The sequence below is a fragment of the Canis lupus genome, chromosome 13 (genome assembly GCF_048164855.1).
Source record: "Canis lupus baileyi chromosome 13, mCanLup2.hap1, whole genome shotgun sequence".
In the NCBI taxonomy this organism is placed as follows: domain Eukaryota; kingdom Metazoa; phylum Chordata; class Mammalia; order Carnivora; family Canidae; genus Canis; species Canis lupus.
Window position 1 is genome coordinate 50,841,071 of NC_132850.1, and position 25,738 is coordinate 50,866,808.

Genomic DNA, 25,738 nt, shown 5'->3' on the forward strand with positions numbered 1-25,738 from the left:
TGAAGATAAAAGTGTACTCTGTTAGCTATCCAGCTAAGGACCACAATTGACAAAAAGCTTTCTCTAATTAGTATGGTTGTCAAAGTGTGTTAGCATCAGGCTTTGGGAAGAGTAATGACTCCTTCTGGAGACTGGACCACTTTTGGAAACTTTCATTGGTGTAGTTGATAGGAGGGCCTTGTTTTGCTGCCTCTACAGCCAAGACCAGCTCTTCTGAGAGAAAAAAAGGAGATCGAGAATACTCTGGGGAACAATTTCACCGCAACAAATGATTGCCAACTGTATATGATCCTGTCACTTTGGATTTTTTTGGCCAAATATTGATGATTATGCCCCCATCACTTGTTAACATGTTGACAAAAGTAGAAAGCAGCCTATAAATAAATCAAGAAATGCAAATTTAAGTGAGCAACCTGTAGGTATACAGCCATTGATAGAAAGTTATTTATCCCATACCCAGAATTTATGAGGTTTTTTTATTTTGGTGAGTTGCATCAAATGATCCCCACCAGCTGCTTTGCTGCTAGCTTCCGACGAAAGCCATCTGCTGAAAATCTTTTTCTTTTGCTAAAATTAACCGGGTACCATTAGATGTTTCAAGTTAAAGATGGACCTTCCCTGAAGTGTTTAGCCCTCCGTGCATGTCCTCTTTCCTCCCTCCCCTGGAGACACTGCTGTGTGTGAGCCATGATGCCCGTCTCTGTCCATGTGTTATTTTCTTTGTTCTTGCATCAGCTCACTGGAGAAACTGAACCCTAGAAACCTCTGTGAAGGGCAGAGTTGGGTTTGAAACCCTGTTAGTCTGATTTTAAAATCCATGACCTCAACCAGTACCATACAAATCTGCTGTCAGGAAAGTGGTTTTGAACTGTTGTTATCCTTATGGTTTTATATGGTGATTAGTTTTCTTTTAAGGAGACCCTTGAGAGAAGATAAATTGGAAATATTGAGTTAATGCTTAATGTGCAGGGAATAAATATAATGTTTTACAATTACTTTTTTTTGTGATCAGGATCAATAAAAGGCTAAAGTAGTGGATGGATGTGTTATTTTCAACTAGCTGTTCAGTGTCTCTATATTTTGAAAAATTTCGGTTAAAAACAAAGTTCTTTTCCTTTCTTAAAGATTTTGTTTATTCATGAGAGAGAGAGAGAGAGAGAGAGAGAGAGAGAGAGAAAGAGGCAGAGACACAGGCAGAGGGAGAAGCAGGCTCCCTGCAGGGGATCATGACCTGAGCTGAAGGCAGACGCTCAACCACTGAACCACCCAGGTGCCCCCAAAATGAAGTTTTTTTTAAAGTAAATACATTGTGCCATTAAACTGCTGGGAAAAATGATCCACAAACCTGTTGCAGCCGCTCTTTTTTCCTTGTCCTGTGCCCGCAGCACCCTCTGTGTCCCTCCATGGAGCAGTGGGCCTCCCAGTCGTCTTTATTAGCTTAGCGGCTCTTTTGTCCAGCTCACCTGGTGTGACTTGTTCTCTGCTCTTTCCCCAGCACCAGCCTTGCATAGGTCCACAGTCGATGTTCTAGAAATATTTGTGGGTTGGGTGAATGGATCAACTCTGAGCATCGGAGTCTTGGGAAGGACAATATAAATATTTAGCCATAAAAATTGATAATCAGGTTCTCAAAACTATGTAATACTCTTTATTCTGCAGACTCTTTTCTTCCATGTTTCTCTGCCGCCCAGAAGAGGACAGCACAGGCAATCCTCTAGCTCCGCTTTCTTAGAGGCAGGACTCCGTGTCCAGCTGTCACACGGCACTGTCCTTCTGTACAGGCAGGCTTCCGCTTGCATCTCAGCTGTGCCCTTTTCAGAATACTCTCTTAAAAAAGTGAATATTAGGTGTGTGTTATTTTTAATTACTGTCAGTGATGTATGTAATTTGAAAATTAATGTTGCTGTAATTATATTGATATACTGAATAGTTATTCCCAGCTTTTTAGTCAGACAAATTAAGCCTGTCTTTATGAATTCATCTTCAAAGCCTCAAAGTGGTTCAGGAATCGGGAGTATGCAGAATTAAAGCTTTTGTACTGCGGCTAATTTAGCATGAGTTAGCAAATGTAATTGATTTTTAAAACGTGACATCAAGATTAGATTTCCCTGCAAGGAGAGCTCTCGGTCTCTGTTCTCTCTTGCCAGAGGTTCCACATTCATAAACCGGCAACTCACTGGGGTCACATTCAAAACTGGAATTAAAATGATTTGTTTGGGTGCATTGACAAGGAGTTAAATACTTTAAACAGGAGACATTCTTCTCTGGGACCACAGATGCCCCGATTTTGAAAAAGAGATAAATGCACCATCTTGTTCACTGTTCATTTCCTGCACTTTAACGTAGTATCTGGCCTGAAGGCATTCCGTTTGCTTCGAGTGAGTGAATGAACGCGTGGGTAAAGGTCACCAGCAAACACAGGAATGGATGTCGGTAATTTTGACTCCTCCTGTATGGAAATGGCTTGTCTGTCTTTCTCACAGCCCCTCACACTCCACCGTGGGCCTCTATTCCACATTGGGTGCCCCCCCCCCCAATCATTAGCTGGTTCCTCTACAGGAAGACCTCCAGATTCTCAGGCCCCAGGCCTGTGCTCTGTGGCTGAGCTGGATGTGTTGTTACCCTCGGCAAGTACTGTTGGCATCTGGTACTCGGCATACCTGACCCCACAGATCGTCCACACCTCCAGTGTGGACTAGAATGAATGAGTCAGACCAGGTGAGCTGGAGAAGATGGCCAACAAACTAACAAATGCAAGAAAGCCCACCGCTCCACAGAGGGACACAGAGGGTGTTGGGGGCACAGGACGAGGGAAAAGGAGAGGCAGCAGTGAGCTTGCAGAGAATTTTTCCAAGGTCCGCGGGGCCGTTTCCACACTTCCTTCTGACTTTCTCTTGCTGATGCCAGACATGGTGGATTATTTTGTCTTACCTCATCTGTTCAAGCCTCCCTGCCTTCCTTCTCTCTGGTCCCTATGGCTTGAGATACCATGTGCATCTGGATGGCTCCAGAGCTCCACCTCTAGTCCGGATCCCTCTCCAAGGCGTAAGGTGCACACATCTGTCTACTGGGCTCCCCATTGCGGTGTCCTTTCCCTGGTCTACAAAACTCTGTGGGATCTGACTCCTGCTTACCCTGCCTCTACTCCTGTGTGCCGATAATCCTGCCTTTCTCTTAGTTCCCGGCAGATGCCATCATTTTTTTACTCCTTTGAGCTTTTGTACCTCCTCTGCTTGGAACGGTCCTCCTTCCAAGAATCTTTTCTGGGCTAACTCCCATTAATTCTTCAGCAGCTTGGACATCACTTCTGAGAACATTTCCTGCTCCCAGCCCCCCAAGTCTGGGGTCAGGGCCTTTTGTATATCCACAGCACCCTTATATTTTTTTATTGGAGTTTGATAAAACATAGCTCATAACATATGTTATGAGCATAACACCCAGTGCTCATCCTGTCAAGTGCCCCCCTCAGTGCCCATCACCCAGTCACCCCATCCACCCATCCACCTCCCCTTCTGCTACCCCTTGTTCATTTCCCAGAGTTAGGACTCTCATATTTGTCACCCTCTCTGATTTTTCCCACTCATTTTCTCTCCTTTCCCCTATAATCTCTTTAACTATTTTTTATATTCCCCGTATGAGTGAAACCATATAATGTTTGTCCTTCTCCGATTGACTTATTTCACTCTGCATAATACCCTCCAGTTCCGTCCACATCAAAGCAAATGGTGGGGTGGGTATTTGTCATTTCTAATGGCTGAGTAATATTCCATTGTATACATAGACCACATCTTCTTTATCCATTCATCTCTCGGACACTGAGGTTCCTTCCACAGTTTGGCTATTGTGGACATTGCTGCTATAAATATTGGGGTGCAGGTGTCCCGGCATTTCACTGCATCTGTATCTTTGGGGTAAATCCCCAGCAGTGCAATTGCTGGGTTGTAGGGCAGATCTATTTTTAACTCTTTGAGGAACCTCCACACAGTTTTCCAGAGTGGCTGCACCAGTTCACATTCCCACCAACAGTGCAAGAGGGTTCCCCTCTCTCCACATCCTCTCCAACATTTGTTGTTTCCTGTCTTATTAATTTTAGCCATTCTCATTGGTGTAAAGTGGTATCTCATTGTGGTTTTGATTTGTATTTCCCTGATGGCCAGTGATGTGGAGCATGTTCTCATGTGCTTGTTGGCCATTTGTATGTTTTCTTTGGAGAAATGTCTGTTCATGTCTTTTGCCCATTTCATGATTGGATTGTTTGCTTCTTTGCTGTTGAGTTTAATAAGTTCTTTATAGATCTTGGATACTAGTCCTTTATCTGATATGTCATTGGCAAATATCTTCTCCCATCCTGTAGGTTGTCTTTTACCTCTTATTAGATGGTGTGAGATCAGTGAATGCTTCACTCTTTTCTGGGCTTAACTCAGGATTGAATGTTGCCCTGAATGTTTCATTCTGATTTGAGTTCTTCATAACCTTAGGGTTTATCCTGGGGTAGCGCCTTTTATAGAGAACTTTCTCACATCCGTCTGTGCCACTTCTGCCCACTTGCGGCCTGGCTGCCAGGTTGGCATCTCTAAGCGGCTATATGGCTGGCGTCGCTTCCCAGCTGGGAGGCTTGCGGTACCGTGAAATTCATGGTTTCCCTTGGTCATAGACTCTGAAAGTGTGTTTCTTTCCTATATTTCTGCGTCTGTGAAAGGCATCACCCTTTTCTTTAAGACCATGCTGGACCACCTGACAGATGTGAGTTCTCAGTCACCCTCAACTTTCTCAGCCTGACTTGAGAAAGCACCGAGGGAGGGAAGTAGAGGCCACGAGCTTTGGATTGATACTGGATCGGAGAGGCCTAGCTGGGGCTCCCTCACAGCCACCTCACACATAATGCTCGACTTCACTTCCTCCTTGTCTTCACTTCCTCTTGTCTTATTGCTGATGCCTCGGCTCTGACCCAGCAGCCACCGTCACACCTGACCCATGATCCCCAAGTCTTCTTACTCTAGCTTGTGGAGATCAGATCGAGGCGCCGTCCAGACTGTAGCCACGTGCCTATTGGTCATGCCCTTTAGCGGGGCTGCAGGAGCCTTTCTCATAGAGCTGGTCACGGCCTCTGCCCGGGAGACCTCGGGTGTGCGGCCCCCCTTCATGGGTCTGCCTCTTCCCCGAATGCCTGGGGGGGTGTGGTGTGCAGAATCAAGGCTGCCTTCGTCCCTGCATGTGTCTCCCGCACCCCTGGCCGCCCCAGCCGGCTGAGAGGTTCCGGACACCTTGCGGCCTAAGAGCGCTGGGCAAGTGCTTCTCTGTATCTCCCAACACAGGTCCTTGCAACCGGGCTCAGCGGGCTCTACTCTTCGCTGCCCACGAAGCTGGAGGAGAAGGGCGAGGAGTGGCACTGCCTGCTGGAGGACGACTGGCTGCTGCTCCCCTCTCTCGTCCAGTTCATGAACTCCCTGGAGTTCTGCAACGCCGTCATCCAGGTACGTCATCCAGGTACGCGGCCCCGGGGCAAGCACTGGGCAGGGTTGTAAGTGTCCTTGTAAAACATCTTGCTGTCCGTGAGTATCAGTGCTCTCTTTTAAGCACACTGAATGTCCTTGAGTGAACGAAAATGTTAGTTTATAGGTTTGGGGGAAGTTTCAAGTGAGAAAAGAAATGAGTGGGTTTTCCTGATCTTCCTTAAAAAAAGTGCTAATTCCGTTTTGATTATCCACTTAACCATCAAAAATAAGTTCAATGCTTGACTCATTAAATAGATATTTTTAGGCTTCTAAGTACACCAAATTATACCACTCTTCCTTCAAGGTCTTCTTGGGAGTATACAAAGGAAAACACTTTATTTTGCCTAATGGTGCATGCTACATAAAGAATATTGTTATCCCAATTGAATTTAGATGAAGTTAAGCATCTTCTTAGCAACACAAATTAAATCTGTGCTTTGAAATTGGTCTGCTTCGGGGGGGAAAAAACAGCCGCTGAACTCTAGTATATTTGGCTTCTTGATTAGATTTTTACCTTCAGACTTCTTGTTACTGTTTTCAGTAAAAATCAGATTTTATATATATTTAAGGATGTAGTGGCTTTTCATAAAAATGTTTTATTTCTATACAACATACATATTACCTTCATATTGGATTTATTAAGAAATCAAATTTTCCTTACGTTGATTGTAAGGTGAAAAATGTTAGTTGTAATCTGTTTATCTACCAAATAAAGAAATAGCTTTTGGAAGAAAATGCAAGTAAATTACTTTAGTTTCTATCTCATTTTTATTGCTAAGTCAAAGCAAGTTTTATTTATATATGAGATAAATGGATTATATCTTAAGATCCCCCCTCCCTTTAATATTACAGTCTATCAACATTTCTTGCAGAAGTGTGTGGAAATAAAAAAGATGAAACTATTAGTTCCTTCCCAAATGTACACACAGAGAGAGATTATCAGTAATTTAAAGATCTAGCTTTACTTCCCTAGAAATTGCTTTTCACTTTATTGTTTGATTTTATTATTATTATTATTATTTTTTTAAGAAAGAGAACTAAAACTAACAGGCATGGTTAAAGGCAGAGAAATGATATACTTCACACTATCTTTTGAAATCAAGGCCATATACTTTAAAGATTTTCTTGTTTGAGGGTACTACTGAAAAGATTACTCACAAAAGATATTAAGTGAATGGTTATCCATTCTAAATATATTTCAAAAATCAAATATAGGAAGTGTTATACCTTTGGTAATGTTTTCTGCTTTTGAATGGAATCTTATTTTTTATGAAAAGATCTTCTAAATGCCTTCCTTCTCAGTATAAATGATTGGTAGAAAATGCATCTTCAACCACAAATTCTTTTTGCTAGCAAAATAAATGTATTGAATTGTCTACTTTGACAGTTATATTCTTATTTTTAATTAAGCACAAGTTGATTGGGACACCGGTGAAATTATGGGGTAAAATTATATATTACAGTTTGTTATTTTAATTTGAGTCCCTATACATATTCAGTCTAGTAATTATCTGCTTTTTTTAAAGTTAAAACTTAAAATTACCAGTTTTTATTTATTTACCTAATTTATTTTTTAAATTACCAATTTTCAAATTTCAAAGTCCAAGCTCTTTGGAATAAACCATCTGAAAAAATTACACGGTGATTCGGAGTCTGAATTATTTTTTAACCGTGGAATATATGGCCAGAACTTGAATTTCCTCTTTTGAATTTAGGATGTTCACAGAAACATGTGATTTTAAGAAGACCTAAAGACTCAACTCTTTTCCGTGACTGCCTCTTTCTCTCTTAGGTGGCTCACCCCTTGATTCGCAATCAGCTTGTGAATTATATTTACAACGGATTCTTGGTCCCAGTCTTGGCTCCTGCGCTCCATAAGGTCAGTGATTGACTAATGTAATCTTACCTGTTTATGGTACAACTGACAGAAACCAAGGAAGGTGAACGGTATAACTGACTCGATGCTGACTTCAACCTAATTTTTCTTCTCGTCCAGTTCCTATGCCTCGGCAATATGAAAGATGGGTCTTAACAATAGCGACAGCTTAAATCTGTTGGGATCCAGTTGGTGTCATAGAACATTGCCTTGTGAGTGCCGAGTAGGGTAGTTTACATGAGCTTGGCAAACGACTCTGACTCTTGTGTTCACCTCCGAACTCTGTTAAGCTGTCCTCTGAGGCCAAGTCTGTCAGAGAGAGAGCAGCGTTTACTGTGGTGGGGAAAGGGGTAGTGGTAGCACAAGTGCCATGGATTTGCCATCTCTTTAACAGAAAATAATTTTTTAGAACAATTTTCTGACAGCAAAAATTAAAGTGAAGCAAGTTAAGGTCCCAGCAAAGGTTGGCTGTCTCATTAGCACCACTCTGAATTCCTTATGATGCTCTCATTTTGTATAATAAATCAACTGATAGCTTTTCCATTGTGAGCTGTCAGGAGATACCCATAGACCTAGAATTCTAATTACAAGGAGTTTTTCTTCACTGAGTAGAGAGACACATGGAGTGTTTAGTTCAGAGAATCTTTGTCGAGTCATTAGGGTTGCTTTGCTTCTTAGGGAGACAAGCAAGAAACAACTTACCACATGGTGTTTTGGTGGAATACCCACCCTTCTCCATCTGGAAGTACCATTGTCTGGACTCTCATTTTACAGATTCAAAGAATGCCTCGTTGTGGGAACTTTAAAGCTGTGGTAATGGGGTTTCAGGTTGAGAGCAACAGGTCTTGATTGGCAATGTTCGTCTTTTACTATTTAGAACCTTTGGCATGTAGTGGCAGTATTTTCCAAAACAAATGGCATTTTTGATCTACCAGTGTTCTTTGTGTTACTTCTAGGTTCAAGAGGTAATCTCAGATGTGGTTTAAACATCAAAATATTGATATTTCTAGATGATTTTAGTGGTTTATAGGCACAGGGAGACCAGGTGTTCAAAATTAAATCTGTCTTGGAAAATACAGGACATATCTTTGGAGAACATGAACCTCGTGTTTGTTTCCTTCTATTAGTGTCTTGCCGTACCAGAGGTGAGGCGGATGTCTCTTCCGGGAGGTCTCTAAGCCTCCGCATGGAAGGATTCTTCTTTATGAAGAAATATGACATTGCTACTGAATTCTTTGGCAGTCATTATCCATATACTCTCACACATTTAGGCTTTCTTCCTCATTTACTTCCATGCTTTTCCTCATTGACCAGTTGATATGAAATGATTTCTCAAGTCGTTATTATAATAGTGATAATTATAATTATTATTTGTTCGGGATATTTTACATTATTATAATTAGCACACCTTAATGTTACAAATATTGATGATGACTCTTTATCCATGACTGAGGATGAGATCCACCTCAGAGACTGTTACAAGGATCTGACTGGTCACTCTGCCCTACTTCCTCATAGCACTTACCACAAGTAGAGTCAAATCATTAAATGTGCAATACCCTGTTTAATGGCTGTCTCCACAGTGGTTTGCCTGCTTCTTGTGGGCAAGGCTCACACCAGCTGTGTTCACTGGGGTCTCCAGTGCCAAGGACAGAGCCTTGGGCTTGGGACACTGAGTAAACAGCACACAGATGGAATGAGGTTTGTCAAAGTGCCAAGTAGAGTGCTGGCACATGATGCATTCCCGGGCAGTAGTTCGCAGAGAATACTAATAGCGCTTTACATATATGAACTAATGTTGTTCTCTATTATGCCTCTCATTGAAATATGAGGTTTTTTTTAAATCACGAAGTTAGGAATACATACTTATTGTGGGGAAAAAAAAATACAGTCAATGCTGAATACATAAAATACAAAGGGAACTTTTACTATATTAGTTTTGAATTTCCGACCCCTAATTAAAATTCCCTAACTTCTGTCCATTGTAGGCAATCTCTCCCAGGGCTAGTTAGAGACTTAAGGAGAATATTTCCTCCCTAATTTACTTTTCTCCTTGCTCCCCAATCTTTGTTTGTTTGTGTTTTTAACTTATCAGAATAAAAAGGTTTAGGAAGGAGACAGGACAAGGGGGAGGGTGAGCAGCCTCTCCTCTGGCTCTTGGCTGTTCAGTGGTTGATGAAGAAAGGAACCTCCCATGAGACGCCTGGGTGGCTCAGCGGTTGAGTGTCTGTCTTCAGCTCAGGGCATGATCCTGGGATCTGGGATTGAGTCCCTTATTGGGCTCCCCCCAGGGAGCCTGCTCTCCCTCTGCCTGTGTCTCTGCCTCTGTCTCTCTGTGTCTCTCATGAATAAATAAATAAAATCTTAAAAAGAATAAAAAGATACAAGCCTCCAATGAGTGGCAGGACAGGGGCCCTGAGGCAGATGAGGAGAAAAATCAGAATTGGCTGTTTCTGGAACAGAACAGGCTCCCTAGTGGGAGCCCTCTCCTCCTCTGGCCTGTGCCCTCTCATTGATAGGGAAAGGGATATCTGGAAGTCTCAGGTCTACCTTTGGGGCTCCTGTCTATATTTTTCATATTTTGTGTCCCTTCCCCTGGCAGAGGGCCTAATTTAGTATCCTAAATAAATTTCCATTGTGTGCTCTCTCAGCTCCCAATTTATGCATGGCATTTTAGTTACTGGCCATCCCATCAATGTAGGCAGTTTGCAGAGGTGAACTCATTCTCTCTGTCTCATAAATAATAGAAATAAATTCATACTTAAACATATGCCTACATCACAATCAATTCTCATGAACTATATTTCCACAGCAGTTCCTAACCAGAGATGAAGTCATTACAAAGGGTTGTGGGTAATGAGAGGTGGGTGTGGGTGCCTGACAAGCAGGGTTGTCTGTACCTTGCCTCTCCCAGTCTGTACGCGCACAATGAAATGCTCCCTATATGAGTTGTTCTACTATGCGCTTTCTTCGTCCTACGCTGTGTCATGGCCAGTCCTTCTTCTGTGTTAGCAGAAAGTCATATTTGATTTTCTTTAAAAGGCTGCACGGTTTTCTCTATGTGGATATACTGGTCCATAGTCCCTTATCCACAACTCGGAAATTCACAAAACTTATTATTTATATTGGAGCACAACCTAACCTTTGCTGAACTCATTTGGTGACAAACCCTTACCTGAATTGTCTTGAGGCTGTTTGTTTTTATTCACACTTGTGTTAATATTTGTATGTTTTGTGGAAGAAATACTAATTAATTTGGGTATAGGGTGCTACCTCGGACCCGCTGCGTTGGTCAGATGTGGCGTTACTTTTCTAACCTACGAAAAGTTTGAATCCCAAGGTCTGCATATTCTCCAGGGTTTAGAAGAAGGAACTGGAAGCCTGTTTTGGACATTTGGAAAAGGGTGAAGTTTTGGAGATAGGTTTAAAAATCAGACTTTGCAAAAGTCATACTGGAAAAAAAATGATTCCATGTTAATATGGCTCATTTAGGAATTAGATCTAGGCATAGATGTGGACATCTCGTCATACAAAACTGGTTATTTATGACTTTAGACAACCCTGAGCCAGCAACAGCTAGTTCTATTGTCTCTGTATGTTTAATTTATTAAAGCTGAATTTTCAAGCTGAATATTAATCGGTATGATTGTATTAGTCTGGATTCTCAGAGAAGCAGATGCCAACATAAGATTAAACATGCAAGGATTTTATTAGGGGAAATACTTGTGAGAGAGAAAGTAGGGAGCAAGGTGGGGAAGGGTGGGAGTCGTTGGACTGCAGTGCAAATGTGACCCCAAGTGAAGGAGAGGGAGAGGTTGGCTGGGAGTGTCCTGGAGTGCTGTGCAGTCTGAGAAAGGCCATCAAAGGAGGCCTGGGTCTCCGAGGGAGATGGCCTGTGGGACGTGTGGTGAGGATTTCAGAATGTAGTAGCAGGGGTCCTTGGTCACTTTCACTCCCTGTAGTTGGAGATCTAAGAGGTGTGTTGCCATGGTTCCAAATGATTGACTGACTTCTATGGCTTTCCTGATTATAGATGTAAAAACAGTGGACCTGTATAGCTGCTTCCTTGTGTGCAGAATATTCAGGAGTTCAAATGGTCCCCACATGCAAGGAGTCATTTTGGTCAGGATTAGCTTGATGAAGGAGTTTATCGTGCCAGTCATGATGAGTATGCTGCGGTTACAAGCAACACCAGGTTCTTGGGCTGAAACAACAAATCTCTATTATATGTTCTCACTGCTTGTCCATCTTGGAATGTGTGGTGGGCATTTTGCAGGTAGTTTTTTTCCATGTTTTCCTACTCAGGGACCCAAGGTGATAGAACTTTCACCATCTGGAAATGATATCTGTGATGACGTCAGAGGAAGAGACCATAGTGAATGGCACACTGGTTCTTGATGCTCTTGTCTGGAAGTGATCCATGTTATTTTCATTCACATTTCATTGTCTAGTGCAAAGCAAGTCACCAGGCCACCTCTCCTCAGAGGAAAGTGCAGTTCTACCATTTTCCCAGGAGAAGTCTGCAATGTAATTATCAGGCCTCATGTCTGTCATACATATATTCTCAGTCAGGGCCCCAGAAGGAACAGATGGCACTCAGATTGGGCAGTAGGAGACTAGTTAGAAGAGTGTGGTGTTTCAGGGCACCTGAGTGGCTCAGTCAGTTGAGTATCTGGCTTCTACTCAGGTCAAGATCTCAAGGTCCTGGGATGGAGCCCCGTGTCAGGTCTCCCTTTGCCCTTCCTCCCAGCTCATGTTCTCTCTCTCTTTCTTAAGCAAACAAACAAACAGATAAATAAATTCTTAAAAAAAAAAAAAAAAGAACCTAGTGTTTCAGTGGTCTACTGCTATGTAATAAACTGCTTTCTGACTTAGTGACCTGAAACAACCATTTGTTAGTATAAGGTACAACTGTCTTGTTCAGGAATTCAGGCTGGGCACAGTGGGGGTGGCTCATCTCTACTCTGTGGTATCTGGGACTTCAGCTGGGATGAGTCCAGGGGCCAGGGCCTGAATATCTTGGGGCTGACTGGATCGATGGGTCTCTCTCTGTCTCCCTCTCCCTCATTCCATAGTCTTGTCACAGAGTTGGCTTGGGCTTTCTCTCAACACGGCAGCCTTTATATTTAGTTGGACTCCTTTATATTTGTTGGAGGCTCAAGAGATAGGAAGTAGGAGCTGTAGTCTGGAAACTACAACAGTGTCATTCCTAGTATATTTTATTATTCATTCTAGTCAAAAAGCCCACCCTCTTTCAAGGGGAGAGAACATAGACCCTTGATATTAGGAGTGTCAAAGACTTGGTGGGTAGGATTACATCCCTAGACTGAATGTGTTTGTAAAGGAACAGAGAGCTATATGGAGAGGGCCACCTGAGTAGAACCAGGAATTTCAGGTATGGGTCACAACACACCTGAGACAATGCCTTCAGAGAAGGAGGCAAGGGAAGAAATAGCCAACTTCATTCTCCTCCCTTCCTCCAGTCTCCTGCTGGACTCTCTTTGCATGAACCCAAATGTAAACCAGATGGCAAGGAACTGAGGAAAAAAGTGGTCCATATAGTCATCTGGGGGCTCAGAGCAGGGTGGAAAAGCTAGAGAGAGGCAAGTAGAGGTGATCCAGCACACTTATATGCTAGTATCAGCATTTTAGAGTGTTAGTTAGTAAGTACAGATGGCACCTGTAGCGTGTATTTAGATTTAGTGCTTAAGTAAGATGTGGTTTAAGATTTTATAGAAACATGTAAGAAAGTTCACTTTTTATAATTTATAATTCCTGCCTAATTCTGTGTATTGACCCTTGTTCTCTAGAACCCGAAATCATAGTTAGACTTTAATGTGACAGGCAGATATGCTAACAACATACTAGATAGAAGTAAACAATGAAGAAATATTTAAAGTACAGATAACAATCACCAGGTCAGGCTTGTTACTACACAGTTCACGCAGAAGCAGGGTGTGCGGTGGAAGAGTACTAGATGGTGAATCAGAAGATCTAAGTTCTAGTCCTGGCTCTTGTATTTGCTGCTGTGTGACCTTGTGCAAAGCTTTCAGCCTCACTGAGTCTGTTTCCTCAGCTGCACAGTGCAGATAGTAAACTCCTTTTCTCCTTACGGTGAACGGAGATCAAACATGAGAGCATTCTGAAAATCACATGCTGTCACGTGCAAAGGTGTTTTTTTTTTTTTTTTTTTTTGCAAAGGTGTTAACCACAGTTATTCCCGGACAAATTCTACCATTTCATATACAATAAAAGGATAATATTGTTTGTTCAAAGGCACTGAGGCAGAGCTCTCTATCAGACCCTGTGGGAAAATGAAGTTGCCTGAAAACCCTCTTGTCTCCAAGGAGCTTATAATCTGAGACCCAGGAGAGAGACATGGTGACCACAAATGTGAAGCAAGAAGGACCAACATACGTGCTGTCATGGAGCAGGAGGCCAGGGTGGGTAGGGTGGAAAGGTGTAGGACTGACATGGAGGGTGGGTATGACCACGAGAGGGACTTGAGTGACCCTGGAACATGAACAGGTAGGGAAGGACATAGAGGGAGTGAGCTCCAGGCCGAGTCTAGGCTCGGAGGACTGCATTTCGGTAAGAGTACACCAGGAGTGCTGTGGTGTGCACAGGGGGCAGATGGAATGAGGACTGGGAAAAACCCGAACCTTAGTCCCAAGGCAGGTGAGCATTTGCATCCAGAGCTAGCAGTGTCAGTGCAGAGGGGTGTCGGGGATAAGGGCTCAGGACCAGTCTGGTGGTGACCAGAGAAGGCAGCAGGCATGAATGGCGTTATGGGAAGTGTGGTGAACTGAAAGAAAGCAGAAAGGAAGGGGATTCGGGAGAAGGGAAAGGGCTGAAGAGAATAGGAATACAAGGAACAGGGATCCTGAGGAGAAGGTATTATCCCACTGCCCACTCATAAAGCCCTTCCAAACTACCTGAAAGAGATGACTGCTTTTCTTTTTTTCTTGTATACCTGCCAGCTTTTCCCCTCCTGGGTCATTAAATGCACTTAAACATTGTTGAAAAATGTTGGGATTTTCAAGAATTGCTTTATTAATGAACCCAAGACTTCTGACTCCCTGGTTACCTCCTTTCCCCCTTTGATATCCACTCTGCAGACTCCTGGTTCTCCTATAGAGCCTGTGGGCAACATGGACTTAACTTTCCCCTTTCCTTTCCTAAATATGGGTGTATGGAGTCTTAGTCTTCTGCTGATCAACTCCCATGATCCTCAGCTCTACGCAGAGGGCCTGAGAATCCTTCACCACCAGCAGGATTTCTTGGCCTGAGCCACCTGCTGTGCTCCTCAAATTGAGAGTATCAAAAGCTAGGCTCTGTGCTCTCACCCCAGGCTAGCTTAGCATGTCCTCTGCACGCCATTTTCTCCCCCCTGGTTACCTGGCCTAGGTGGCTGATTGTTCTAGAATCTTTCCTCTTACGCTCCCCTTCTATAAGCCTAAGCTTTTTTCATCAGTTTCTTTAGTCTGATCCTTGTGTTTCTTCTTCCAGCATGGTCATCGTCTCCACCTACCTTGACCAGGGTTAGTTTTTGCTCACATGTCTTGCTGCTACAACTTCTTTGCTCAGATTGTCTCACACGTATGGCTGCATTAAGCTCCTCAACCAGTCTTTACAGACATCATCCACCCTCTGAAACTTCAAATGGCTCCCTTTCCTGTGGTGTCCTCATGCCTCCCTCTGCAGGCCTTCCTCCTCCTTGCCTCAGGGCCTCTACTATCATTAGTCTGTTTCCTTTGGAAATTTCTCTACCTTCCTCTTCTCTCTTGTCATATCCTACTCTCTTCGAGGATCAGCTGAAATCCACTCCCTTCCATGACTGTCCCTGACTTTGCAGGTTTCAGGGATCTCTCTTTTCTAGAATTTGTAGCTTAGTGCCTGTGTGGGTCCTCTAGCACCGAGCATATGCTCCTTTCTATTGTTTGATGTGTTCTTGGTATTTGATTCTGTTTCCCCACCTCTATCCTGAAACCCCTGGAAAAGTCTGTACCTGCAGTTCTTAAACAGTGTGCCAGGGTTCAGCGAGATACTCTCAATTTATGCGGGAAAGACTGTGACATCCGGGACGCCTGGCTGGCTCAGTGGTTGAGAGTCTGCCTTTGGCTCAGGTCGTGATCCTGGAGTCTCTGGATCGAGTCCCACATCGGGCTCCCTGCACAGAGCCTGCTTCTCCCTCTGCCTATGTCTCTGCCTCTCTTTCTATGTCCTCATGAATGAATAAATAAAATCTTAAAAGAAGAATAGTGACACCCATCAGCTATCACGTGAATTAATAGCTTGAAATTGTTGAGTTTCAGCATAGAATATCCATTCCTTTCAATATGGTCACGCTTTTGCAAAACAGTTTTTGGAGGGTGCCGTGCATGATATCAAGTATCACATGAAAATCAGTGCGGATCAGGGAAGGAGGTTGGCATTGGCCAGTCTGATCCCAAGGTTCCCACCAGGGAATTAAGTAGTGAGGACTTCAGTATGTATTAAGTTGTTTGAATTCAAATACTTCATAAATGGGATGGTTGTGTATTTCTTTTACTTAGACGTTCAGTGAAAAAGCTCCTCATACGCTGAAGGTGCTGGACTGAGAGAGTTTTACAACCTCTGTGTCGTATGCTTTTTTTAATGTCCTTAGAGCAAGGTTTGGCAAACTATGATCTGTGGGCCAAATCCGGCCCGTGGCTCTGTTTTTGTATATCCTGAGAGTTAAGAATGGTTTTCATATCTGCCTACAGATGAATCAAATATGGAAAAAACATACAGTGGAATGTTATTCGGCCTTAGAAAGGGCATTCCATACATGCCACCACATACATGGGCTTGAGGACAGTATGCTAAGTGACATCAATGAGTCTTAAAAAAACAAATGCTGTATGATTCTACACATGTGGGGTACCTGCAGTTGTCACACTTGTAGACACAGCAGGTAGAAAGGTTGGTGGCTTGGGAGGGGAACATGGAGAGTTGTTTATTGGTATGGAGTTCCAGTTTTGCAAGATGAAAAGAACTCTAGAGATAGATTGCACAACACTGAGAATGTACTTAACTCTCTTGAACTCTATACTTAAACACAGGATGGCAAATTTATATGTATTTTACCACAATTTTTTAAATGAATATTTAAAAAGATCTTTTTTCATGGATTTTTTTTTTTTTTAAAGGAGTGTATGACCGAGACTGTCACATACAGTCTCGGTCATATACTTACAAAGCCTAAAATAGACTCACAAAGCCTAAAATATTTACTCTCTGGCCCTTGACAGAAAAAGTTTTCTGGAGTGCCTGGGTAGCTCAGTGGTCGAGTGTGTGCCTTTGGCTTGGGTCGTGATCCTGGGGTCCTGGGATCGAGTCCCACATCAGGCTCACCACAGGGAGCCTGCTTCTCCCTTTGCCTGTGTCTCTGCCACTCTCTCTCTCTGACTTTTATGAATAAATAAATAGAATATATATATATATTTTTTTTTCTTTTTTTTTCTTTTAAAGAAAGAGTTTCTAACTCTGGGGTGGGGGTTGCAGCATGGTATCCCATGTATCTTTGAACTTGATGCTAATACTGGCAGAAAGGCCCTGGGTAGAGAGATGGCCTAGTGAGAGGATGATCAAGTCCCTTTGTTGGTGGTGGTGGTGGTTTTTTGAATGTGGTGATAGGGCTGTGGAGTAACAGATAAAGATGGGAGTGAGGCAGGCCGATTGACCTTGTCAGCATCAGCTTGGAAGACTGTGCAGGTCTGTTGTTTAGGGCTCCTGGGCGGGCAGGAGACTGGCAGACAGTTGGCAGTAGCCGCCAAAGACGGTTTCGGTGCCTACCCTGGCTGCAGCAGGGTTAGAAAGAGGAGACCAGCAAGGCGTTTGTAGGGGAAAGGGTGCATGAATAGCATCCTGGGCTCAGTCATAGGATTTTGGTCAAATGTCTTGTGAACTAGTATGTTCTTCTGTTTTGTGGCTTCCTCGGCTCCTTTATTTGGAGACCGTAAGGAAATTAGGGCAGAAGTTTGGACTATCTGTAGTAGTTGGAGGTGGAGATGCTGAGCGGGGACTGTGCTGAAGGAGGGGAGGGAGCGCAGGAAGAAGAATTAATTACATACCATCCTTTTCTGCAGGCAGCTCACAGGCATTTGCAGTGATACCTGTGACCTCAAAGAAAGCCTGTGCCTTCAGTTTTTGTGAAGAGCAGCCAGCTGTTTTCATTCAACTTATTCCACACAAGGATGCTTGGAAAAACAGAAGCAAAAAATCTACCAGAAAACCCAATTTCCCCACCATCTCTTGTGTGCTCAAACCACGCTTGAACAGTAGACACAGATAGAATGATTCCAGCCATTTCCTTAAAGGCATGTGCGCTGGCTTCCTATAAGCCACCGTGGAGCCCATTTGTTTTACAATCTTGTCTTCTAAACACACACATACATATTCATGATCTGTATCCCGTGAGCTCAATAATTCATGGCTTATTGACTTAGGTTGATGGATGGAAGTTTTTTTGGGGACTGGAGAAGATGGAAATTTTGAGAGGCCGGGAGCAGCCACGTTTGTGAGTCACCCTTTCACTGTGACTGTGTCTGTGGGCTAGGTGGGCTGGGACCCTCTAGGGCCCAGTTGGGCTCTCACTAGCTAGGGATGTTTTTGACTTTTATGCTCAGTAAAACTTGTGACTGAAGGTTCTTTTTTTTTTTTTTTTTTTTTTTTTTTTTTGTGACTAAAGGTTCTAAGGGCAATTAAAAACCATCTTCAAATGATCACCATTAATAAACATTAAGGAGCTATAATTGGGTGCTGAGTTGATGGGAGGCATGTGCCGACCTCCTAGGGCGTACTGTTTCTGGTCCCCAGGGCGAAGTGGGCAGAGCAGTCTGTCACTTAACTGTCCCTTCACTCCCTTTCTCCTGTCCACTCTTCTTCACGCATCTCTAGTCTGGGAGATGGTGGAGGGGGTTCTGGAGGCCAGAGTGTAGAGAAAAGCCCCCTGCATGTTCTTCTGGCAGCTTTCCCGTTGCCTTCCTGGATGCCCGGCACGTCACTTTGCTGTCGTCTGCATCACTTCCTGATGGAAAGCACCTTGAAGTTTTATGTCTGGTTCCAGTAATGCTATAAAACTTCGCTGATCAGGCCGTTCCTTTCAGTGGGAAATTGGAAAAAATAAAGAATCAGAAGCATGGAGTTAGGGTGCCCTCTTGGCCCTGGATTTTGAGATTTTTATTTTTCAGATTTGGTGGTCCCTTGCTAAGTCTTTTCTAGTTTCCCTGGGGTTATGGAGCTCCGAATTAGGCTCCAGCTCTGGGGTGAACCATATGAAAACCTGTAGTGGGATAATATTTTGGTCTCTCCATGTCATATTTCTACTTATGCATTTCAGTAATTTGCTTTTTAAGACCCATCCTCTACATTATTGACCCAAGTATCCAATCCCTAATGGCTCTGGAATATTATCCTGCCCCCCTGCCCCCTGCCGTTTTTTTCCCCTTAGCTTCTTATTCCCCCTCTTTTAATGATGTTGACTATATGGAACTTTGTTTCTTACCGTGTCCGAAGTAAACCAGTTACTTAAAATGGTTCTGTCCGCCACCATGCCGAAAGCATACCTGTGCGCTCACCTGGCCCACACACCGCTGGTCTGGTATAAAGTGAGGGGTCTCAGGGATGTCGTAGAGAAATGAGGTCACTCCTAGAAGCTGCCACTCTTGCCTCACAGCCTGAGGCAGGCTCCAGTGACTTCAGGGCAGGGAGGCAGGTATTCCCTTTAGGGCCATCTGGCAGCTGGGGAAGCCGTGGTCTGCGGATGCTTGAGCTCAGCAGGAGAGCCTGATGCACCTGGTGCCATCTCAAGCTTGTATTATAGTGTTGTAGTCTCTGCCTAATGCTGGAGATCCAGTTGTGACTGGGATGGCAGTGGCAGGGGCCCGGACAATCCTTCTGTCTCCTCAGTCACCCTGAAGTTAAACAGAAGAGAACCGCGGAAGCCTAGAGGCCAGATGTAGGGATGGCTGTGGTCTCTCAGGAGTGGCAGTTGAATGAGGTAATTAAAAAGGCCCATCGTGTCGTGGGCCTGCAGCTATGTGACACGGATTGGCAGTAGTGCTATGGAACGTGGATTGAAGAAATCACGTTAAGCAGGCTCGCTGCAGTTAGCCTCAGTTAATAATTGCTCTATCCAATGAGAAGCAGCCATTAAATAGACCTGGAAGATTTCAGTGACACTTACAAGAGGCTTTGATTTGGAAATACTTGATTTGTTAATTGAACACTGAAGGTGAGTGTGTGCCATCTATTTCATTCAATTAATGCATTATATTTGGTTAATACAATTTGGGGAAGCAGTCTAGCTTGACCTACCAAAAAATGGGTTTTGAGGCCAGAGAGACCTTAGTTTGAGATCTGGCTCTTTGCTCTTTAATTAGCAACGTGACGGTGGCAAGTACCTTCGTCTATGTGTACATATTAGGTATGGATAAAACAGTACCTACCTTATTGGGCTCTTGGGAAGAGTAAGTGCGACATTGCATTTAAAGTGCTTATTGTCTCTGGCACTTAGTACTAAACACGTATCACCTATTAACTCAACCAGCTGGATCTCTGAAATGAGAAATCCTTCACATGCCACTGTGATACTGGACAATGAATCTGGTACCATTTTTAGTCACTGGTATCTTGATTTTAGATAATATGCTTATTGTCCCTTCACATGTTTTCATCTCATCTCATAGACAGCCTACCTTCGATTTACCCTTTCCTTATTTCCCTCAGAATGTGATGCCAACACAGTTGTACCTAAAATTTTTTCCCTGCTTTTTCTGATTCTCAGTGCCAGAGATTCCCAAGCTTAAATGTGCAAAGGCAGTCACCTGGGAACTTCTTCCTCTCAAACTCTGGAGTAGCAGGATCTGATTTAATAGATGGGGCTGACGCTTTCCCTGTTTGCCAGCAGCCAGGTGCTCCATGGACCACACTGGGTGATTGTACGAATCTCTGCTCTTCTGCTGGCCCATTGGCTACTGATGCTCCTTCACTGGGCTAGGATTCAGAAGACATGGGTCCCAGTTTTATGTGTGATCTCAAGGTGCTTCCCCTGGTTAAGGATCCAGTTTTTTCATCCATGGTAATTCCCATGTTGTGAACCTTCCAAGACTGGTAAGCATCAGATGAGGAGGTCTCTACAGTGCTTTGGGAAGCCGTGAAGCCTTTCCCAAATGATCAGGGCATTAGAAAGGGGATATGGTTTACCTACATCCTTCTGGAGCTGTTTTAGCCATCGAGGCAGATAGCGTAAGTCAAAATACTTGCATCATTTACAAACTTAGTAGTAGTAGCATTTAAAGGTGAGTAGGAGGAAAGGATGTTGTTGAGTTCTTATGTTTTGGTTCTAAGGATGCTTTTCTGCTCCCTGGTGTGTGTCTAGTGTTTGTGAGAAGTCCCTCCTGTAGTTCAGGATGCTGGATAAGTGCCGTAACTTATACTGTGAAATCAACTCTGCTCTCCAGGGTAATACTATGAAGATATGTGTACAGTGATGTCAGTACCACAAAAACTCCTTCACAGTGGAAATGTCAGCTTGGCAGTAGGAAAACTGGCCACACACTGGTGTCATGTATTATCAGAGTATATTGTAAAGTGTCATCGTTGTACTGCCAACTGGGTCCCCCCCGACACCTTGGGGCTGTGGGCAGAAAGGGGAAGTGAGTACTCCTTGTAACTATAGGTTACACAGTTGAGAGGGGGTTGGCAGATTTTCTTCATTTCACTGTAACCATTATTACTTTTTTTCACTTCCCGTATTCCAGGTTATTAAGTGGAAAGAAGATGCGCACAGGCATTTAGATCCGTATACAAATATACTTTTCCCTTCATCCATATATAGAAAAGCCTAAGAGAGTAGATTGTTTATCCCAGAGATCTCCCTTGTGGAACAACTGTGGAACATAATGAAATGTCTAGTATTTATTGTGGAAAGCCTCTGAGAATGTAGAAATAGACTATAATAGAAGCCATTGGAACATTCGCTTTTCTTTTTTTTTTTTCAGAAGAAAATCTTATAATTAATATCTAAGGTCTAGTGCTAGGTTTCCAGCCTGTGGAACCACTGTATCTTTGAATATTTTGTAGATGTGGAGGCTCCAGGTGGGTCACATGGTAAGCTGAGACTAAGCTGAGGCATACTGTTAGGTGGATAGAAACCCAAATCTTTCCTCTTGTTTTGCATATTCACAGAGCTACTAGTGAACTGGCCATGGATCCCATGGCCCAAAGCCATCCTCATGGTGTCTTGGGGGCATACGTACGTGTTTTTATAATTCTGTGTCTGATGCATACCAAAACAAAACAAAAAACAAAAACACTGGCCAGAGTAAACAGACTTAAAATAGAGAGCAAAGAGGAAGGCACATTTATTCATTAACATAAACCTAGAGATAGTGATATCCAGTGAAAAAGTTCTTTGCGAAGGATTTAATACGCTGTGAGCTCTAGAGTTAGGCTGCCAGGGTAGATAACCCAGCTCCACCACCTGCTAGCTCTGTGTCCTTGGACAGCACTTTTGACTTCCCTGAGCTGGTTTCCTCCTTTGTAAAATGGGGATGACTTAATAGTGCTTATCTGACAGGACCTGTGGGGATTAAATGAGTTGATATTTTACAGTGTTGCCTGGCACAGAGTTAGTGCTTTGTATGTGTTAGTTTTTATTACTTTTTTAGTTCTTATTCACTTTTTGGAGAATCATAGTTTTAGATCACCAGGTAGATCTTTCATTAATTTGTAAATTATAAAATGTGGCATATTTCCAGGAGGGAATAGGTAGAGAGCCATAGACATCAAAGTACTAGGAAAAATTACTCCGAGGCTAGACTTGACAGAGCCCAGCTATTTGAATCTTTTCCCAGGCTAACCCTGAACTTCCTCTCGTCTCCCTCTCCATAGACTGACGACCCATCTTGGACCATGTCCTGTACATCGAGTATGAACTGGATTTCCAGTTATTGCCTGTGCTTATGCCTTTCCTCTGCTTGAGATGCCTTTATCTTCCACCTGTACTTATCTAGATTTTTCTCACCCTCCAATGTCCCGACCACATGCCACCTCCTTCCAAAAGCCTTCCTGATCAAGCCAGGCCTAGGCGATCACTCTTCACATCTTTGGAATCTTGTTGGTATCACTCATGTGGCACTTAAAGGTTACCTTGTGTGATTATTATGGGTTTACTGTGTCTTACCTCTCCTCCCAGGTGACAAACTTCACGAGAGTAGAGACTATATGTATTTATTTATATGTCCATTTATTATATGACTATTACAGCAGCATATCTAGCACACTGCCTTGTCCGTACAGGTATTTTGCTGTTTTTTTTTTTTTTGAGTAAGTGAAATGTGTGAACATAGATACGGTGACTAGGTAGTGATATGTGTGTGGAGCGAATGTGAGGAAGGAAGAGGGAGGAGACAGGTAAGGAGAGATTAAGTAGCAGGAGTTGTTGGGGGGGTCTCATCAGGTTGATGAATTGTTGTTTGGCTGACAGCTGACGCTCTAGAGTGGCGTGGAGTGGAAAAAGAGTGAGGTGCTTGAGGGAGAGGGTGTTTAGAGTTGGCTAAATGTGGCTTTTGCTGAACGTGAGATCTCTCTTCTTTGTTGTGGAAGTCCATGATGGAAATGACCAGATTTGAGACAGATATTGCTGGAACAATATAAAGGAAGATATGGAATTTTCTAGAAAGAAGCAGAAGGAAAATGAATAAAAAAATATTACTCAAGAATCAGTGATGGCTCTCAGGTTCATATTTAAAATGTACTCTCCACAACTAGAAATGATATTGTCCAAAATGGGAGAAATTTTCTTTATTGTTTTTGGCTTGAGTTGCCTAGGAGATATCTATCAAGTTAAAAATAATTGGCAATATATCATTTTCATGGTTATTTATCAAGACATTCAACTCTCCGGGTAAGCACATGTGAAATTTACATTTATGATACCTGCTTTAATAGAACTAGTAGATTTAGCTGTCTCGTTTTTTTTTTCATTGAAGATAGCATTCTCTCTGTCAGAATTTATGAAGTTTATGGCTTTGAAATGTGTTAGATTTCAATTTTATAGAGGAGGTCTATGTGGAGCAAAGGTGAAGAGCTCCTTTGTTCCATGTCCTTATTCCCTGGCGCAGATGTCAGCCCAGTGCTTGGCACCCAGTAGGCGTTCTAAAAATATCTGTCAGTAAACGAATTAATAAGAACACATCAGTTGAAACAAATTTCACAGACTGGATGGATTTCATGAAGCATATTCTTTGTGTGTGAAGTTCTTCCCAAATCTAAGTGGAGAGATTGTATTAGAGATAGGAACATAGTATGTTACGTACACTCATAGAATTTAGTACGAGATATAATTCCAGAGATTGTCTAGTCCCAACTCTTCATTTTTCAGATAAAGACATTGAAGACCAGAGAGGTTAAGTGACTTGCTCAGGCTGACACAGCTGATTACTGGCCGAGCTTGGACCAAACCCAGAACTGCAGGTCTAAAGACTTCAGTATCATCATCTCTTTCCATTATCCCCCTTGGAAGTAAATCTTAGTTCCATGATTCCTTCCTTGGCGTAAATTAACTCCTGAGCTCCCAGTGCAGAATGTAGAAAAAAATTCTCCGTATGTTTTTGTTAATTGCAAGATATTTTCTTTGAGAGCAAATCCCCTTTTTCTCAAGGCTCCTATGTAATCAGGGGCTGCTTGGGGACACCCATGTTCATTTCTGATGTCCTGCTTGAGTTTCTCCTCCGGGTAAGTCTGCTCTAAAAGGAGAGCTTGCACCATCTAGTGGATCTAAGAAGAGGCTCTCGGGTTTAATTTTTTGGTGGCCCTACTTTAAGAGGAAGAGAGGAACAATATTTTTAGCTAATCTGCAGACTCTCACATGGAGCCCTTTGTTCATATCATGAGTGAGGTTAGCAGCCCAGAATGATGTTAGGATCACTGTGTACCTCACAGTGCTAAAAGTAGGCCATGCTATTGACCATGCTGCTTCTTCCTTTTTTTAATGGTGGAGGGAGGGTAAGGAAGTGAGCATTTTATCAGCTGTTTTTTTTTTTTTTTTTTTTTTCCAACTGGTGCTTGGATTCTTCTCCTTATTAATTCAAAACATTAACTCTTCTAGAATGGGTCTTCCCATAATAGTTGGGAATTAATTAAATCCTGCTTTTATTCTTGGGAAATTCTCTAGTACTCATTTGGACAGTTAACGAATTTAGTAGTGTACAATATTCTATCCAGTTGGATAATGGAAGTTTTTGGAAGCTTCCAAATTACTCCTTTGTTTCCTCTAAGAAGTTTTAAATCTTTTCTCAAGCTTTGCACAGTACTTACTTCATGTAGCCAGTGGCAGAAGATAGCATCGACCAAACAGGATAATTTGGTGACTGCGTGGGTGACACAGGGTGAGGGTCTCACCGCTGACTTGCCCTGTGATCTGAAATGCTCACTTACCTCCTGGGCCTGAGTTTGCTTAGGAAAGAATGCGATTGTTATCCTTATATTTACAGAGTACCGCTCAGCAAAAACCTGGTGTTTTTTGTTGCTGTTTTTATTTGTTTTTGTTTTGTTTTGATTTTACTTTTGTTACTCCATCAGCTGAAATGTCTTAAATGGCATCTTAGCACCAACGTAGTATAAGGCATCCTTGGGACAGTGGTCCTCACCCTGATGCACATCAGAATCAACAAGGGAGGCCTGGTCCCACCTCTGGAGATTCTGATTTATTTAGACCCAGATGAAGGTTGAACTTGGGTTTTTCTTAAAAGCTCCCCAGGTGATGATTCTCACATAGATTCAGGGTGGAGGACCACTGCTGTATGATGTCCTTGAAATGTGTTTGAATCATTGGATTCCAAGTCAAGTTGAACACTGGAGATCTGTATCTGAAAACCATTGTTCTCCTTGGGACCAGAAGTTGTCCTGCATTGGGATTGTTTTTTTTTTTTTTTTTTTTTTTTCTGCATTGGGATTGTAATGAGGTCATCACTACGTCTAAAAGATTCCATTTCTCCATCCCTGGTTGTTGCTGGTGGAGTCAGCTTTGGTGTCTGACCGAGGTCTGAGGAATGGTACTTTCTGGGATAGCGAGGAGCGGTGAGGGCCAGAGGTTAATGCTTTTGTGAGTGGCAGTTTAATGTAGTATTATAATTGGCCTCGTCTTAGGCGTTGATTCTGTATTGTTGGCAGGTGTCCAGTGATAGCAGGAAAATTGGTGTTTCACATTACATCCTTTTTTTTTTTTTTTTTTTTCCTCTTGAGAGCGTTTTTCCCCCTTCCTGCTGGCTCAGTAATCAATTTTAGCCCTTTTGGTGGTTCTCAGGAGTAAGATGCTCAGTGAGTTTTTTGGAGATGC

At 42.9% G+C, this 25,738-nt stretch overlaps 1 protein-coding gene across 12 annotated transcripts in view; it reads left to right on the forward strand.

Annotated features, from left to right (window-relative positions):
- Window positions 1–25,738, forward strand: part of FHIP1A (FHF complex subunit HOOK interacting protein 1A) — a 232,878-nt gene that overhangs the window by 159,146 nt on the left and 47,994 nt on the right. For 10 of the 12 annotated variants that reach the window (XM_072773630.1, XM_072773627.1, XM_072773629.1 and 7 more), the window contains 2 exons: window positions 5,316–5,474; window positions 7,288–7,374. The exons of the other annotated variants lie outside the window; for them this stretch is intronic. In XM_072773630.1, coding sequence (XP_072629731.1) covers window positions 5,316–5,474; window positions 7,288–7,374 — 246 coding nt within the window. The remainder of the gene's footprint in view (window positions 1–5,315; window positions 5,475–7,287; window positions 7,375–25,738) is intronic. 12 annotated transcript variants of the gene reach the window in all.